The sequence below is a fragment of the Ciconia boyciana genome, chromosome 20 (genome assembly GCF_034638445.1).
Source record: "Ciconia boyciana chromosome 20, ASM3463844v1, whole genome shotgun sequence".
Classification (NCBI taxonomy): domain Eukaryota; kingdom Metazoa; phylum Chordata; class Aves; order Ciconiiformes; family Ciconiidae; genus Ciconia; species Ciconia boyciana.
In genome coordinates this window covers 4209541-4229353 of record NC_132953.1, presented here as the reverse complement: position 1 = coordinate 4229353, position 19813 = coordinate 4209541, and the positions used below count along the sequence as shown (strand labels likewise).

At 39.1% G+C, this 19813-nt stretch overlaps 1 protein-coding gene across 4 annotated transcripts; it reads left to right on the top strand.

The window, feature by feature from the left end:
- Positions 1 to 321: 321 nt before the first annotated feature.
- On the top strand, positions 322 to 19361 carry JHY (junctional cadherin complex regulator). 4 transcript variants are annotated; one of them, XM_072884775.1, is made up of 10 exons: positions 322 to 797; positions 1312 to 1738; positions 2463 to 2522; positions 4681 to 5179; positions 9145 to 9255; positions 11857 to 12479; positions 13305 to 13566; positions 15483 to 15563; positions 16838 to 16963; positions 18846 to 19361. In XM_072884775.1, the coding sequence occupies exons 2-10, from the start codon at positions 1344 to 1346 to the stop codon at positions 19047 to 19049; spliced, it is 2361 nt and encodes a 786-aa protein (XP_072740876.1). In that variant the 5' UTR covers positions 322 to 797; positions 1312 to 1343; the 3' UTR covers positions 19050 to 19361. The 4 variants fall into 4 exon arrangements, with proteins under 4 accessions (XP_072740876.1, XP_072740875.1, XP_072740877.1 ...); XM_072884774.1 differs by having other exon boundaries at positions 13281 to 13566; XM_072884776.1 differs by lacking the exon at positions 2463 to 2522 and having other exon boundaries at positions 13281 to 13566.
- Positions 19362 to 19813: the final 452 nt, after the last annotated feature.

Genomic DNA, 19813 nt, shown 5'->3' with positions numbered 1-19813 from the left:
ATAGGCATGAAATAAACGCCCGTGACGCCACTGCCAGCAATAATTCCCTTTTTAGGCGGAAAGCGGCTTCGCCCTGCGGCCCCTCGCCCAGCCCGGGCGCTACCACGCTCTCCGCGGAGGGGGGGGACGCGCTCCCCCCGCCGCCCTGGCGCTTGGTAGGTGCGGCGCGGCGTCCGCCAGTGCAGCCATGGCGACGGGGCGGCGGGTCGGGCTGGGGCGGAGGGAGGCCTTGGGGCAGAGCGGGGACCGGCGAGGGCGAGGGGACGGCGGTGAGGGGGTTGCCGTGAAGGGAGTCGGGGTGAGGGGATCTGGGGGCGAGGCGAGGCCTCGGGGGGGGACGCGCGCCTGGCCTGGCTTTTCTCAGGGGGCCGTAGGCCTGCCTTCAGGCCGGAGAGAGGCTCCCGGGACGGGGCTGCCAGGCAGGGCCTCACCTCCCTCGCCGGACGCGCTGCGGGGCTGCTCGCGGAGGGGCAGTTTCCAGCGGAAACTTCCTCGCCGGTGCCAGGCTTTCCTCTGCGGGCTGCAGGGCGTGCGCCGCCTCCCAGCAGCGATCGGCGGCGGGAGCAGCGTTTGCAGGCGTCCACCGGAGGGTAGCCTTGCGTGTGACAAGCAGTGCTAACCCTGAAAAATGAGAAATTATATATTGCATTTCCATATCTTGGCAGTCGCCCACGTACTAAAGTGAAACTCACTATGTGCCTTTAAAGTGATTGTTCGCACTGCATGCACTGTAACTGGCTAATGGAGGGTTCTTCACAAAACACTGCCTTTTTCCTTCCTCCCAGACACTTTATCTTGTAAGTATCTGGCACTGCAAATGACTTACGAACGTTTAAATGCGATCAAATGAAAAGCAACTATTTTTCTAATTTAAGAAGTGTTATTTTCACTGTGTTCTCTGTCACGCTTTCTTGCTGATAGCTTACATGTCAAGATGGTATAAAGTTGAATAAAGAGAACATAACAAAATTTCTTTTACCTCTCAGAAGTTAACAGATGAAATTTTGTAGCATTGTCTTAGCTTAATTTTCTTTTTCATAAGCTGTTTGTACATTATTAGCTTTGTTACCACTAATAGTTTAAGGTAGATTTCATAGTAATAAGTCATGCATTTGCAGTATAGGGACCTTGGTATTGACTACTTAAAGGAAAATCAGTGTAACGGATGAGCGTAAAGAATTGTTTTAACTATAGATCAAATTCTGAGTCCAAGCCAATGATACTACCCACAATTCCAGCTTTTAACAAATATAATCATTCTCGTAGAGTGAAGAACCTTTTTATGTTTACTCTCATGTTTTCCAAATACAGGACTGGTGTATACCATCAGTGCAAAACACGGAATGAATCTTTCACGTACGAAGTATATTTCAGTTTCTTCTCCACACACTTGCAACATGAGTAAAAAACATTTTCCCCAAAGCATACTCATGCAACCAGATTTTCATCCTGCAAACTGGAAAAGGCCGTCTGTAAACGAAGGGGGCTTTGCCTCAAGTCCGCATGACTCCCAAGAGTCTGATTCTGAAAGCCTTGTTCAGGAGAGTCGGTATCAGTTAGAACTCCAGCAGCGGATTCGTGAAAATGAAGAGCTGGTAGGACTGTATTCTGATGAGTTGGAGAATGACAGCTTAGAAGAAGATAGCTTGGAGGAGATGAGTTTAAAAGAACAAGAAGGAGCTGAGTATGACACAAATCGGTATACAAATGGAATACAAAAGAATGATGGTAATGGAAGGTAAGGCATAGGATTTTAGTAGATGAGTAGAATAGTTCTGACACTTTAAAACCTTATGCTCCTCAGAATATACATTTCACATTCAAGACCAATTTATATTGCCAAAGTGCTATTAAGAGCACCTAAGGACTTAGTTGCACACAAAGATGTACTGTTTCATTTTACCCACATTCATAATTATTATGCCCATTTCTCCAGCATAGCTTCAACTGTTTATTAGCTGAAACACCAGTGTAGGAGGGGAAGGTGGAAAAGAAAACATCCCTCACAGACCTGTATAGGCTCCCCACATACTGGCTCTAGACAGTGCATACAGAGGTGCACGCTACATGCCCATTTAGGTGCCTCTAAAACAGGCAGGCAAGAAGGTGTAAGTGGTGAACTGATATATGCTAGCTGCTACATTACTGGGTAAGCTAATGGGGGAGCATTTAACTACAGTTTCTTCTGGTAAAGGCCTATTAAATGTAGATCCCCTCTTATTCCTGTCTACGTGACCCAGAACTGCAGTCAGCAGAAGGAGTCCCATAACTGTAATGGGCTGTGGACCAGGCACTACAATATTTAGTAGTACGTGCTGGCTATATCTCAAATAGGCAACCATTACTGTCAGTCCTTCAGATCTGAGATCATGGGCTAGAGGGTTTCTGGAGCTGGGCTGTGAGAAAGAACCAGAGAGAAAACAAGGACCAGTACCAACGCATCCTCTTTTTGTTCCTTACAGAAAGACCTGTGCTGAGCAAACCAAGCCACTTCCTGTAAGAAAACTCAGGGGCAAAAATTGGTGGGTTGAATAAATGCAGTTTTGTCCTTATAGCTGTATAAATCTAAAATTAAAATTTCTAGGGTTACTGTCACCTTTAAACATTCTTTAGAAAGTGTTAACTTGGTACATAAAATAAAATTTAATTTGCTGTCATAAGCATAAAAGGCTTAACACTGTATAAATTGGGAATAATTCTCAAGTTTAAAGGGATTAAATTAAACCTGAAGTAATAATAATGTGCAGTTTCAATTTAATTGTCTACTTAAAATAAAATGGCAAACAAATGAAGGCTAAATGATTAATAGCATGCTTTTATTCACCTCCTCAACAGGCAAAATGGCCAGTTATTGAATATTTTATTGTGAGTGCAAATGATGTTAATTGTACTAGAAACATGCTCTAATTTTTAGTAATTTTTTTGACTGAATACTATGCTGAATGTGAGGCTCTTCATTAAATGGAAATTTGATTTTATTTTGTTTGAACTTAGCCTAGTAAGTACTCAAATACAGTCCATTAACCGGAGCAAATATCACAGCATATACATATGAAACCCCCTCTCTACATCCATTACTAACCTTGGAACTTGAAGAGGAAATGCTGCATCTGTTGTCTACATACAACACTTTTGTTGATGAGTACAGAGTCCATCTAACCTTTATATCAAGTTGGAGGGAGGAATAAAAGGTGCACTTTTTGTCTGCAGATGATTAGAGATGAAGGAGCTCTTCACACTCATTTTGTTCCTGTGCAGTGACCTGGCCTGCATAATACAATTGAGCTGCTGTGCACACATTTCAGCACAATGGAACTCTTTAGCATTATACTCTGTTATTTGAATCATTGCAATTATATCACATATTTCTGTACTCATTTCAAAATATGGTCACCTATTTCTGTTTACCTGTGGTGTATGACAACTAGGAATAATAACGTTTTCACCGATGTAAATCATGTAATCTCTAGTATACAGGATACCACGGTACCAATGCTTACCTGAAATGAAAAGCATTGCTAGAGAAACAGATTATTTTATTTTTAGGAGCCACTTGAAATATAGGCATAGGCATGTAACTAATTTAGAAAGGCTGAATAAATGATTTATGGAAATGTTAATATAATTAACTATGCCATGGTTTGCAGAATCCAGCAGATCAGTAGATTTCTTTTAACAGGGGCTGAAGAGTCAACCAGGTTTCAGTGCCTATAAATGTCACTTTGAAAGGCTCACCGTTTGTCAGTGTCCAAGGACTATACTGCAGGTCCAGTTAAGAAAAAGCAGTGTTAAAAGCTTTTCTCTCCCACGCTCCTTACTACTGCCACTCCCCGCACATCTCCTGGAAGCCTATTTGTATGTATTTGGCTCCTGCAGTTGGTTTTCCTCCTGTTGGATCAGACTGTAAATCATAAACAGAATCAATTGTGGGTTTTTTAAGGCAGACAATCTTTGTTTGCTTTATGACAAATGTAGTTCAGAGCAACAATTTGGACACATGTTAAAAAAAAAAAGCCAAACCCACAAACCTTTCTGATTTATGTTTTTCTACTCTTACCTCAATTACAGACTGTTTTTAAATGAGAACTTACTTTAAGTCTTTTATAGAGAGTTTTTTTATTGAAACATCATGATGTTTCACAGGAATGTGAAGAGAGAATGAAAGTACAGAGCTGTAGGCTGTTCTTGCTCAGACAGTCAGTTCTACTGACATTTGAGAGAGGGATTTTACCAGGAATATCACTTTTCTTTCACACAGCAGAGTCTTTGAAGAATGAGCAACACATACAGTCTTTTGTGCAGGCTACATCATTTAAAGGAAACAACAGAAGCAGTATGTTATAATAATTTCATCTTTTAGTTGATTCTAATAGTGCTTATGATTTCTATGCTAAATTTAGGATAAAGACTGTATTCTACTGTGATCTGAATGTTAGGCCAATTTATCATTCACTGGTAATGAAAATTAAAAATGAAGAGGAGGTCCTGCCTAAATTTTCTACTAAAAAAAGTTTGACAACACTGTTCCGATCCCAGTCCTACAAATGGCCATACTGTATGCATTGAAATAATCCAGTTGACCATATTTGACGGACATTTGTTTGCTCAAATTGCACGCTGAAATAATATAGAATTTATACAATTTATACATCAATAATTTCGTGTTTCTTTTTTAAATAGGAAACAACGGTCTGTGGACAAATATTTCAGCCTAAGGTACAATCCTAACTGGAAGAACACAAAAGAAGTAGCAGAATTTTCTGAGGCAGAAAAAGCAGGTCAACTTTCTGGAGAAAGCAGCGTGGACTTTTCGCAAGATTCATTTTACCTCCATTCCAGTGGCTTCCCAGAAGAAAAGAATCAACAGGAGGCAAAGTCACAAGATTCATTCTCAGAGTTTGGTACAGAATTACTAAGCTTTCATGAACCAAGTGCCGTGGTCAGCAATGAACCTTTTAGGCTACTTACCAAAGGGAAGGAATCTGCAGATGGCTGTCATTTCAAAGATAGTCCCAGTACATATGGCAGTGCTTTTTCTCTTCAGATTCAAGAAGATCGACCACAAAGAGCAAAAACAGACTTTGTGGAAAAAAATAAACGGACTTTAGGATTACGTTCAGAGAAGATAAATTCCTATCTTCAATTGCACAATAAAAAGCAGGAAGTTCTTCAAGAGCAGGTAAGTAACTTTTACATGTTTTCTAATTGGTATAAACTGACGACTGTCTAGTGTTAAAATGGAGTAGCTGCATGATGGGTTTGCAAAGGAGGTAAGTAGATTTACATCTATCATGCAACTGATAACTTATGATCTTGTTCACCCTTCATGGAATAATTGGCAAGTCCTCAGTTACTTATAACCCCAGTGATGGCCTTGGTACAAGCCTAGTTAAAGCTACATATATTCTTGGCCATGAAGCATGTCTGCGTGGTCACAGAGGTGGTCTCTCACTAGTCTTTAATCTTGATGCAAAAGAAATGCTCTCTTCCTTCCTATGGGATCTACATTGCACCTTATCAGTTGTTCTTTTTTTGCTGCCTCTGATTTTTCTCTGCTTGGCCAACATGAATTTGGTAATGATCATCTCTGCTAATAGCATATTCCCAGTTTTGCTCAATGCGACAAATGCAAATTGCTTCTAATAGCAGAACACTCACAATTTTTTAACTGCAGTAGGAAACCTTGATGTTACCATTTGGCTTAAAAAGCTCTATTAGTGTTTTTCCACCTGCATTGACCTTAACAAAAAAGTATATGTGAAGTTACAATTGAGTTTGAGAACCAGAAGACATATTGTGGTCACACTGCTTTCAAGAGTCATGCATGCTCTTGCTTGTCACTGTCATTTAGGGTCATACATGTAGGAATATCCAATAAATATGTGTCAGATTTGGGTGGTCAGACAACCCTTTCCCCCTACTTCCTTTCTCAGCCAGACCAAACCTTATATTTGAAATTAGTCAGCAGAGTCATGTACAGTAGTTGGACTTGAAGGACCTAGCTTTCTTATGCTTGACTGCAAAATGTCAGGCAACTTGTATTAAGGATTAAGTGGAAATGTAATTACAGTTCCTAATGAACGATTATACATGAGTTTGTTGCTTTTACTTGCTACTTCTTATGCATAATGGGAAGGTGGGAGTCATTGAACCGCTCCACAAGTTGTAGCATAGGAAATTCTTAACTTGCAAAACTACAGAGACTTTCTGCTTCAAGTGACACATTTTCCAAGGCTAATGAACAGATGACACAACACTAGAGGGCATCTGCTGACTACATTACAATGAGTGTAACGGTGGACAAGCTTTTTTCTAGCAGAGCTATTAAGAGCACTTGTTTTTTTCAGTTATAATTTGGTTGATGGTAAAAATAATTAGTGTAGATTGATACTAATTAAAGCTGTGTTGATATGATTATGTTTACTATTTGGGGAATTCTGAAAATGTTTCATATGTAAGTATTGGAGCCAGGGATCAGGACTTCATTGTGTAGACACTATCCGAAGATATGTAATAGAAAAAAAAAAAAATCTGTTAAAATCAGGGCTGTGTTCTAAGATGACCTTGCTGAAGTAGCCATGGGGACAGCAGAGCTGTGACATAGCAGGAGCCAGGCAGCATGTGTGTAGAAAGGTGTGTTTTTTCCCTTAACAAGTTGATACAGCCACAACAGCATCACCACCTACTGTCAGCTAGCTTTGTATTTGCTGCGGATAGGCACAGGAAGAAGTACTTACCTCTCTTACTCTTAATCGAGACATCCATTGCTCCATCTTGTTGGAGGGGGTGAAAGAAGGCCTGACGGAAGCATCTTGTTGACCAGAGCTGACCCATGAGCCAACTTTGGTCACCTCACCTGGAAAACTGTATCAAAAGTGCAAAACCACCAAGAATGCGAAGAAGCAAACAAGCCACATGTCTTCTGCTGGAATGATCAAACATGTTCTGAACACTGTTTTTTCCTAAACTGGATTGTTTTGAGCTTTGCAGAATGTTGAAGCTGTTTTTATTGATACAGTCACTGTTGGCTGTCAGGTACTGTGGTAGGAAATAGTGTTTGCACTGAAGTAAGTACTTGGTGTACAGCTTTTTTCAACTGACAAAACAATAGGTAAAATATTTGCAGCCTCATTCTTGCAAGATTTACAGCTGTTATCTCTGTGCATACAGACAGCAGGCTGTAGATACCAAAACATACCATAAATGTGTGTCGATCTGTATATTTACTAATTTATATAGCATTTTATAAAGCATCAAGTTCTTTGCAGTGTTGCCTGATTCTTTAAGAACCTGATGATGAGTTTGTTTGAGAGAGAGGGAGAGAAAGAGAGAGAAGTAGTGGCCCAATCTAGCTCAGCTGTACTCAATATGAGTTGCTTTCCTACCTACAAGCCCCTTACTTCAAAGCAAGGAACATAATGTACAATTTTTTAATGGCTCTAGACCAAGGCACTCAGACTCTCTGTGCACTGCGCCTTACCTCAGTGTAAACACCTAATCAAGATTGCCTGCGCTTCAACAATAGCAGCCGAATGCAATTCGAGAACCACAAGCCTTTGAAGTCCTCACTGCAAAGGCCGGTTTTCTAGTCTGGGATAATGACATGCCATGATTGCTGTCTTTGTTGTATCTTTTCAGTAGAGAAGCAATTATGGGCCTCAATTTAACAGAATAGGCATTACACAGCTTATGATGCTCAAAATGCAATTTCATTTGATCATTTTCTCAATTTGATTGGTATTAATAGAATAGTTCACAAAAAATGCTGGCAGAGGTTGTGTCCTGTTCCTCTTTCAAAGAGATAATGTAGAAGTATGCTTTACCTGCCCAGTAAACTATCAATACAGTGAGTCAGTTGGTTCCACCAAAAACAGCTTACTGACTGCAAAGCTGTATCTATCCACAGTTCAGGAAACCTGTGTGGTAACTTTTAATTTGTGAACTTTTCTAGTCACAATGGATAGAATCTGCATCGCCATTTGGAGCAATGAGATCACCTGAAAACTCAGCAATAGACCCTATCTACCTTTTCCTAGTTGTCCTAATCTCTCACCCCCAAAGATGAGAGGCTCAGCTCCCCAGAAGAATTTAACACTTCCTTCACACTGATTTCACTGTTACGATTTTCGGTTAATAATTCTCTTGGTCACAAATATCTTCTCCATGCAAGTTCTCCTGTGTTAGCCAGTGTCGCTCTTCAGTGGTGCATAGGTACTTCTACCACAAGCATGAGTCCGGCACATAGTTAGCTGTAGTCTCTTTATGGTGAGACTGCCTAACTACACACTTAATTGAGGTCACACCTGCTATAGTACTTAGCAGGATAGTTTGGGACAACACAAGTATAAGTAAAAAATAAAAAAGCATTGTTTTTTGTGAAGTTTTATAGATTGGAAAAAAAGTTTGATGCTTCAAGAAAAAAATTAATTCTTGCCGTATTTATGACGGTATCTCTTGGCTTCGAAATCTGTCGTGCCAGCAGGCACCCTCAAAAAATTGCTCAAATTTGATTTCCAGCCATCGTGCTACCACGACTGTGGCCACGTGAAGATGTTCTTCTTGTTTGTGGGCTTGCTATTTTGCACAAGCCGTTTGGTATGCTGACAGGCTATGTGTATTAGATGTTTTATTTCTGCAGCTACTCCTTGTACTTTTCTACCAGTATTACTATGTTTTGCCATCTTTTTCTGCATGACTCTATTGTTCAAGACCTTGCTATGGTGTGTGTCATCCATCAGTACCTTGGTACACTGGCTGATTGCTTGGGCAATGATGATTGCCTAGTTGCTTTTCTGTTATTAGGTACATCCACTGGCTCTCATAAACGGAGAAGCCCAGACATTTGAGAGTTACAAGTAGGTTTCTGTGCTGCATACTTCCTGCAATTTTCTTTTTCTCTCTTCTTCTTAAAAGTAGAAGGAATACTCCCTACTCCCACACCACTGTTAATTGGGGGTTTGCTTCCTTTTTCATTTTCTCTTTTAGCTGTTCATTTTCTTGTTATCTATTATACAATGCCTAACTTTAGCATTTTAGCTTTAATAGGAGGCAAATTATTTCTCATTCTTTCCCCAATCCTTTCCCCAATTCTTTTAAATCCTTTCATTTGGCTGGGCTGTGGACATAAACATTCTTGGTTTTTAGGTTACAGATCCTGAAACTGTTCATGAGGAACCAGTTCAGAGTGTCCTACCATTCCAGACTGTGAAAATGGAGCCTGAAGACAAATGGTACCTGAAGGCACAGCAGCTCAAGGTTCTCTTTCGATAGAACATAATAATTGAAATATATGTGTAAAAGCATTGAAGTTTGAATATTTAAAGCTGTAATCTCATTACTTTTAAAGTACCAATTACTGACAATAAATCCTTAGATATGTATCAGTAGATAATCACCAAAATTTGATGCATATGCTGCTTTATATACTGAATTATTTTAAATCAAAATAGATCCCAAATCCAAAAAAAAATGCTGAGCTCAAAGAATCTTATCTATTTAGGACATTATTTGGTTGATAATAATGTAAAAGTGCAAACTAGTACATGGTCGTGTTTGATGGTTCATGAGGATTCTGAGCTAGAACTTAACTAGTGTTGCATTACTTGTCCCCTAAAATCCCCGTGAACATCAAGGGGTTACCATAAAACAGAAAACATTACACGGAGAAAAAGTTGCACTGACCTCCTCCGTACACATAAGTCTAGAGATCTGTTTTATGCTGGCCTGTCAAACCAATGCAATGGGATAATCTTTGGAGCAATAAAAGGGAGAAGGTTATCATCCCTGATGAAAAACCAAGAACTTCAGAACCAGAACTTCAAGCCAGCTGGAATTATTGGCAAACCTAGTTACTCCCTTTGTATTACAAGTATTGGAAGTAATTCAGGCAGACTGTTTAAATTCCCCGCTGTTCACTTAAGACTGGAAGCTGCACTTCTGTAAAGGACAAACAAGATTTTATGCTGCTGTTCATTGTGAGAGATATGCTTTATGTATGGAATTTCAGAATGAAGGAGGTATTTTACAGGGCTGCTCATTCCATTTAAATGGGAAAACATTGGCCTGGTCCCAGTTTGGCAGCAGTTCATGCTTTCCACCAATGGCACAGTATGCCAGAACATTAATCGTTACAGCAGAGGTCGAGCTAACAAATCATCATCTTGGCACCAGGAGTCAGGATTCCCCAGTGCTAAAGCTTCGCCAAAACATTCTGCTCTATATGTGGATTTAATACCTACCATTAAGTAGTTATTCTGAGTGCATATGCTATGTAGTGATTGCAAGTGTTGCTAACAAAAGAACCCTAGAGAGACAGGAGGATGAAAAGGAGGATTTTAGCGCTGACAAAGATTAAATGGACTGAGAACGGATTTGTATATTCCCTAGAAGGAAAGCCATGTCTTTCCTCAGAATGGGCAACACCTGATGCTGTAATTGGAAAGTGATAAATTTTAAATAAACTCCAGATCTAGAGTATGTCAGTTTAGCTCAAGACAGTAGTCCTGGTGTGCTTAAATGCTTAAATTGTTTCTTATTATTTTGGATAATGTTTTGCAGGATACAGGGCAGGGAGGAGTGCTTAGTTTAGAAATGAAATAATTCAAATAATTGACATGAGTCTGTTTCTACTGTGGACCAGTCTAATAGTGTGTACATAGCCATCTTTTCCTGAAATTTAGTACAGTTTACTTTCATTAGAGGATAAAAATGAAGAACTGATTTGATATTTGAAACATTTTCCCCAGATGGTTGACAGTGAGCTACCACTTGTCTACAGGATTAGAAACAAGTAGTCCTGTGCATTTAAGGGCACCTGGTTTTGCACCTCATTCAGATAAAACTCCCTCATTCCATATTTACCACAGCATCATTTATTAGATATGGTCTGCATCTGTAAGGAACCATTTTTATAGTGTTCTGCTTCAGAATTTGTCTCAGGCCATTAAGCAAAGTTTTGATGCAGTGTTATGCATTGTCTCTGCAGTATCTGAATAGCATCTGTGCTTCTGTTCTTGACTAGGGGTTCCTACATATTTTAATTTTGGATTAAGTCTAGCCAGGCCATCACCTGGTCTAGCCACGAGCATAATTTACTGAGTCAGGGTTAGATACAAGCAGCACGGAGTGATTTTGATGGGTCTAATCAAACCTGTGCAAACTGGCCTAACTCATTATCAGTAGGTTAAAGAACTGTTATCATAGTCGTGAAGGACCAACACGATACCTAGGTCTCTTTAAGGGCCCTTCTATCAGGACATGTTTTGTTAATTCAAAAACCCCAAACCCAAAGCCTTACAAATGATACAGAGAAAGACTGTTCTTCATACCATACTAGACTCCAGGATGCAGATACTTTTCCTTTTACACTTCACTCTCTGCTAAGAGCTCACTTTTAAAACTGATTTCCATCGCGATACTCATCCAGCCATATAAAACATTGCTATAACCCTTTTCTAGTTGTGAGTGTACATTAAACAGGGGTGGCTGGCTCCATGCATCCCTGATTTTTAAAGGCACAGATGATTATGCACTCCAGCCTGTTCAGGCCTGTTCAAGGCACCATATCAACACATGTTCAAAGTTCAGTACATGTTCCGAACTCAGCTTCATTGTAACCTGCACAGCTATTTAAGGGCTGTCTAAAATAAGAATGTTGTCCTCAATTAGAATCATAGAATATGATGTAATCTAGTCAAAACATCAGTTAATCAGTTAATTTGTAGAATTCTAAGAAATAGCTATGTGAAAGGCATTGTGACAGGCAAACTTACCCATACACTTGTATATTGTTGATCTTAATGAACATTTAAAATAGCAACCACTGAAATTGACCCCACTTTTGATAACTTGTTTTAGGACCACCAAAATAAGTCTTCCCAGAGAAATAAAATAAAATCCAATCAGAGTCTCAAAGGGAGAGCTTTGCCAAGGAATGATAGCCAACAACCACCAGGAAGACCAGCAGAACCAAAGTCTTGGCACCACAGGCACCACCAAATATCAGAATTTCAGACTGCTCCCATGCAGGCAGTGGAGCAAGACTACAGCAGCGCACTGCAGAAATGGCTGTATCCAACTCCTTCTCTTGGCCCTGACACTAATACAGCAGCAAATTCAGATACTGGCTTAAATAATTTCCCAAATTCAAGACATTTTGTTAATGAGGATTTTACCACATCTACCTATCCTTTTCATCCAACATTACATAAATTTAACCCAGCAGAGGTTATATCTCCAGCATGTAGCAGCAAGGAGAACAAGAAATATCAGCACGATTCTCCAAACAGACTTCCACATGACCAGCAACATTTATACAACCACGTCACTGTGCAGCTTTTTGCAAGAGATAACAGTACCAATGGTCAAGCACACCCAAATCAGAGGAATATTTCATCTACTTTTAATGCCGATTTTCAAGAATTGGTGAAGGATCAAGTATCATTTCAGGATTGCAAAGAACACATTTATGCGGATAAAAGGTATCAGAACTATGCTATCAGTAGTTTATGGTAAGGATGTAAGTGTTGAAACAGTATTATCATAACACTATGATACCCAGAAAAAATAGACATGGACAAGAAAATGTTTTAAAGTCCAAAGTATAAAATTATTTTGCTACAAACCTGCCACTATAGATTACTACTAACTTAACATTCATTATAACTATTGATTTTTAAATGTGGTATTGGAAAAGGACAGTTCTATACTCCAGGCTCTCTTGCACATAGAATTTTCCACAATTGAAAGTTTGCTTCTGAAAGGCTAGAAGGTGAAGTTTAAAAAATAGGTAGCAAAGAGCACCGTGCATAAACTAAGTCTACTGCTAGCTGCATAGAGTTATATCAAAACTTGCCTTGCAAGGTGAATATCCAGAGTCATTCCAGTGCCAGTTCTGGCTCGCTACATATGGGGAAGGGCATGAAAATCCTTAGTTATGTAAAATTTCACCTGCCTTGATAAAAATGAAGGTTTCATTTCACATAGACAATTAATTCTTTCAGTACGCAGCAGGCCAGATCCAAAGCCATTTAAAGGCAGTTTTCATTGGCTTAAGCTAGCTTTGCATCAGGCTGAAAGTTTCCCCATCTATAATTTTTCCATTTATTTTAAACATACACTTGGGTGCAAGCAAAGTCAGTCATAGTGAAATACCCGTCTTTCCATCTTCATGTTCCCAGTATATTCTGTGAGCAAGGATCACTCCATGTACAGATTGCTTGTTGAGCTATCTGCTATATACAAATCAAGATTCTTGTTTTTCCCCCTCTTTCTTTTTTGAGGCCTTCTCAACCTTCCGTTCACAGTTCACCAACAGCCTCTTGTACAACCTCCCAAATTACACAAACGATGGAGCGGCATCATCAAGAAATCACTCATTTGACAGAAGCTCAGTTAGCTGACAGGCAGTTGTTCAGCCTACTTCCACCTATAATCCCACAGGTAGAAAGTGGTTCAGGGGTAGATCCAGAGAGCGGTGAAGGAAATCAAGTGAAAATAAGCCGAAGCAACTCAGAAGGATATCTCATGCAAATGGAAAAGCAAAAACAGCCTAAAGTAAGCAAGAAGGTAAGCAAATAGATGTGGATTGGATGGTTTTACATTTCTGTTTCCCCTTCTGATTAATATTTTTTTTAATAATCCAAAGATCTGCACAAAAGAAAAAAAAAAGGAATGAGGACTGAGAAATATTTCATTGTTGCAGAGAGCACACTGACACACTGACTTGTCCAGAGCATTAAAACCAAGGAACAAAGCTGGAAACAGACACTAACATCATTTTAGTCTAAAGAGCAAGGCAGTTCACTACCACCTCTCCCTATGTCACTTTCAGTCTTGATTAGCTGTAAGAACATACAGAGCAGTGTTTGTCCTTTAAGTTATCCAGTGATAAAATGATTTAGAATAAAGCTATTTGTATAAAGCAGCAGGTAGCCAGGCCTCAGATCTGAGCAAGTCATTATCCTGGTCATGCTCATTTGCTATCCAACTCAAATCTCTTGGTTTCCAAGGGAATCAAACTGAACAACAACAAACTTAGAGGATTTGTAAAGCTAACGGCATAAACATTATTACAAGTCTCCTGATGATCCCATTTTGGTCCTTATTAAAACTTGGTTCTTTTTGTCTTTTCTGTGTGTCCAGTTTCATACTGTAACCAGTTAACACAGATGCAGTGGAACAGCATAGAGATATCCCTGTGTGTCCATGACAAATTAAATGTTTAAGAAGTTAGCTCCAAGTCTCAGGGCAGACAAACTAAGCTGGAATAATTACTCATGTGTTTCATCTAGGAGGCAGTTTGTGTATTGCTGCTTGAATGCCTCTAAGAAGAATTAGCTGGATTATGATAGTAACTGAAGGGCAGATTTCCTTCCCTTTCTGTTCCCCTGAGTTCAAACCATTGTTTCTGTCCTGTATTTTCACTAGCTTTCTCATGCTTCATATGTGAGGAATGCCACAGAGAATAAGACTGTTTATGTCTCACAGAAAAATCCAGCTTTTCCTAATAAACAAATGCAGTCATATCGCATGAAGTGACAAAACCCTGATTTTGTTGTAGACAGCTAAATGATTAACTCTTCACAGTACCTTAAATTAAAAGTTAGGTGTAAGTATATCACAAAAGAATAGGGATAACTGACACAAAGAGACATCAAATAGAAAATTCAGTGCATAGAATTAGTTTATCTGCAATTGAGTTTAACTTGAACATGCCCGTTGAAGAAATGCACATTTTATTTGCATATAGAAATTTCTTGGTGTTTCTGCATTATTCTGTGATTGAAATTACTTCAGAGCTGATCATAATGAGTTTCGACTGACAAGTTTTTAAAACATAGTCCACTTCTAAAAATTCATCTAGTGTTCTTGAAAGAGATGAAAAAGATTCTGGAAGTATTGGGATCTTTGCAGTAATGTCGTGAAGTATTGAAATGGCATCACCCATCACTCATGTTCTGTCTTCCCAATACACTTGTAAAGCTTTTGCTGTGCTGCAAAGCATGTATTTTTCATCTGTCTGTGAACAATTTTCCATTGCAGTTTTGAGAACAAAGAAAGGTTACTATTACTAATAACATTTGCCTTATTTTTTTACCACCAAAATCAGGTACTTTTATCTGCTTCTCTTATAACAGGTTCTTTCGAGTTTCATTCTAATAACAGTCAAATGGGTCACTTTAAGCTGTTTAAAAATAAAGCTCACAAAAGATCATTTTTGACTGAGAAAGTATTGCATTGTGATTTGTATGATTGGCAATTATCCACCTAGATTCAAAGGAAATACAGTGTAATTTGACTTGTGCAATTAACTTAATCTTTTTGGTCACTTACAATCCTTAAAATGAGACATGCCAGAGGTAAGACTGAGACTGCAAATTGAATCCTGCTCTTATGGTGGGTGTCCACTACAAGACTTGCTTTAATTATGCTCTCCATGAAATCATATACAGGAAAATCTGTCACTGCTGTTTGTTTTTCAGCCACGTAGCTCAAAAGCCTACATAAATCTGAATGTGAAGCTTGGAGGCCTTGGACCTGACTATGAAGCAATCAAAGAGAAAGTAAGCGGTCCCTATTATATGATCTGCTTTTCAGTTGTGCAAAGTGAACTTAGGCAGGGAACAATGGCAAAGAAATCACTGCTGAGAAGCAGCTTATGTTTTGTCTGGTACTTTATGTCCTTGACTCTAGGTCGAGCTTGAGATCCTAAGGGGAGATTCAAATAGAAGGAAAGACAACTGTATTGTGGATAATTTTAACCCTCTAATTTTGTAGTTCCAGAAACAGGGGTAGTTCACAGAATTCAACAAGGCTAATTGCACATCGGTAAATTACACACTCATGGGACTGAGTTGCATTGTCATTCCCAGTGTAGAAGGTTTGCCTAACCTTCAAAGTGAAAGTAAAAGAAGAAGTTGTGTAAACACAAGAAGAAAATAGCTGGATGCGCATTACCCTGTTGAAATGGAGACAGATTGTTCAGAACAAGTATCTGAACAATTGGTGTCATTTGACCTGTTCTCTGCTGATAATGGGGGTCTGGTAGCAGCTGTATATCTGAGGTGCTGCAGACTCCATCCTGCATGCTTTGAGACCCTATTAATCTGACAACAGGTGCTGTATATGTCATTCTTTATGGAAACATTGTAGGACAGCAGGAAGGAAAAATGATAAAATGACCATCCCTTTGGACTCATTGAGAAGCCCCTGTATTTTCTTCCTCCTTGCCATAAATGAAACAGATTAGAGATCTGAAATGGGAATGGCCAGAGTGATGCATAGCCCAGGACTCTGTGTGTTTTTAACACCATCGTAACACTTCTGGAACCTGGCATGTCACTGGGGTGTCATTGCATTGAAAGGAGATAATTGACATTGGCTGATAACAGGGGCAAGGTAGAGCATACTGCTGAATTTGAGCATAATGAATTGCTGGAAATATAAAGACACAAAATATCAGTTAAGTAAATGAAGTATGTCATTCAGGACCTTAAAAGTAAGTACAGAGTCATTGCAAAAGCTGATAGAAATTAGCACAGCCATTTTAGAACTGAATAGATATATTGAAACATTCAGAATAAAGATGCATCTGTCACATTTCTGTTGAGCTCTATCCTCAATACAGTCCAAGAAAAAGCTCTTAAAAATGAAGAGTGACTTAAAAAGCTGTGCCATTTATCAGGATTTCCTGTTGTGTTCTGCTGAGGAATGATCAATAGCATAGCCAGGTTAAACAGCAACAGAGGTGTAAATGGAAGACTCTGGTGGAAAAAGTGTTTCATTGATGGACCCACTGAGTCATTTAATTAACCATACACATTTTTCCTTTTGTCAGAAAGAGAAGTTAAAGCAACAAAAGGAATATGCAAAGCAAATTAAGGAACACAATATGAAAAGCATTGCTTCGGTTCAGAGGTTACCTGTAAAACCCCAGGTCGTATCTTCAGTGTCAAGACAAAAGGTAAGGACAGAGTCCTTTTAAAATGCATGCAGGGAGAGATTCTGGACTTTGCACAAAGGAAAAGAAAAGCATAAATTTAACTCACAGTAGGCTAAAATAGTTTCTCCATTTTGATTTTCCTTTTAACAACTCTAAGGACTTCTACTCTCATGGGATCCTAGCAAGTGCTCATCTGTGCACCTATTCTGTAAATGGCTGTAGATGTATGCCCAGAGTTGCTGATTTCTTTGCCAACAGCAGTCTTCAGTCCATGCATCTGCCTTGCTCTTCATGAGACCGTACCAAGTGGAAGCGGAGCAGTACTCCATCCAAGCTACCAGCACTCAACTTGCCTTAAACAGCTAGTGATGTTTTCCCATGGAAAGGGTGGATATAAAGGAGAGGTGGGACCCCCCTAGGAACTTTACCCAGTGCAGCACATGCTCTGCTTCACATCAGTGGTAGAGGCCACACTACTGCAGAGCGCACTGTTCTAATGGACCACAGATATCCTCTTGTTAGTCTATTATCCACCTGCCTGTCAGTCTCGCTCACAAACTCTTTTCACTTCAGTTGCATAGCTACAGTAATTGGTCTTATTTTTCAAGGCCATACAACATCACTTTAGCCTTCACTGGCCTTCAAAAAGAGCCCAAATGAGCAACAACTGTCTACATGACAGTGGCATACATAAACAAACAAAAGGAGCACCTTTTCCCTATTGCAGGAAGCAAGAAAGCTCTGGAAATAGCATATATTTTATCCAATCAGTTCTGCAGGAGCTCACCTGCCGGGTGCTGAAAGCACGCTAACAGGTATTTCTCCAAGGTGATGAATGAGAACTGTATGCTTCAGGAAAAAAGTTGTGGAGTTTAATATCAGTTGAATTCCTCAGTTACTTGCATTTATTTCCAAACCTCACATAAACCACAAAGAGATGAAACTGCATTATTTGGATGTCCAAAGGGCTTTGGATTCCTTCAGAAGACTTCCTAGACACTCTTTCACCAAGAACGTGAGATAATGCAGCTTCAACTTGAGACATAACAGGTGTTTCCAAATACATGCGACTGAAACACAGACACCAAAAAATGTCCCAGGTTAAACCAGAGCTCTCTCAGTTTCAGGATTTCTGTAATACTGTTTCCATCCCCTCTGCAAGACAGCTTTCCAGGTTCCATACGTCATTCTGTACTATTTGACACTCTTACAGGTATCTGCTTTGCATTCCTCTTTCAGCATGGCCCTGCTCAGCTTCAGTGAGGCATGTCAAATCTAGAACAACAGCTTTAAGGGTTGGCATGTCTAATACCATTCTCACTTGTTCAGAAACCTTTTCTTGTTCATAACTGTCTTAGCTTTGAAATTAACCAAAAAGGAATTTGGCAAGGGATTATATTAAATCAGGTTCCAGAGAATTCAAAACAACTACCTAGACTTCATTTCAAAATTTGTTTTAACATTGTAGGCCTTTCAATACATCAATTCCTTAGAATTTGTCATAGGAGCAGTCAGTTTCCATCCTTGTCATACTAACCTGCAGAACTCCCTGCTATAAGATATGACTGAGGACAAGAACTTAATGAAACTGAAAAAAAAAATGTTTATAAACTTAATAGACTTGTCTTGCTTTTTCTTTTTTAAAGAAAAAACACTGCTTCAGTATTTAAGGTGGCCTTCAGTGGTAAGTGTCAAAAAGCAAATCTCCTTGAGGTGGGTTATTTTGCCCACTGCAGAGGTTTCTTGCAGTCGCCACTGAAGCGTCTAGTATTGAACACTGTCAGAAACAAGATCAGGAATTAGGAGAACTGTTAATTTCACTCAACATAGAAACACCTACATTCTCGTGGAAATATTGGTCAGGTTTTCTCTTAATCAGCTACCCCAATTTTCATGTTTTTAGGCGCTGGAATATGCTAAGAAGATTCCTAGACCAAAGACTTTCACGGCAAGACAATCAGATGAAGAGGTGAAAGAGGGAAGAGTTCCGCCACAGACTTTAAATGGAGACAGCTTACCTCAAATTGCATCCTTGGAAACTTTGCAAAATAGACATGAGAAGGAGAAGCAAGTTGTAGCTGCTTTCAGAACCCTTCATATCTTATAAGTATTTTGAAATTATTAGGGGTATCTTCAAGGCAAAAATGTCTGAACTATTTAATTATGAGCTATGACCATCACATATTGATTTACCATTCCATTGAAATATAAAGTGGCTTAAGTTTAATAATTGTTAAATTTTAGAATCAGTTCTACTATACCTAATTTCAAAAAAATGTAAACAGTTGCATATGTCGCATTTTAAATATGGTCATCTCTGTTGTTATTTTTCTTTGAAATCATCTGATCTAGCAGTTGCGTCTTTCAGACTAATCAGCTGTTGGCTTGTCACAGCTGGATCATTTTTAGACATGTCAAACATATGACCATATCTGCAAAACATTAAAAATAAACATCAGTTTCATTTGATGATCTTAATACCAGCAATGTTTCTCTTTTTGAAGTGCAGAGGAGACTTTGGCAGATTGTCCAGAAATAAAGCCAAAAATAATCCATTGCTGGCAAGAAAGAGAACAAAAATGTGCACCAAACATAGCAGCTGGTAATGATACAATACTAATTATTCAAATGTTACTCTTGTTATCTGTTAGTGAATAGTTGTCACATCAAGACCAACATTTTGAAGCTTCATCTGGGACAAGAACATTCAAAACAAGTACTGGCTGATCATGCAGACAATCTGTTATTAGCCAGAAGCAGTTGGAAAATATATTGAGTAACTAAGGATAATTGAGAGCTACATATTTGAGAGGAAACAGCTTTTAACAGATTAAATCTATAAAAATAACAACAAACAGATGGGTTTCTTAC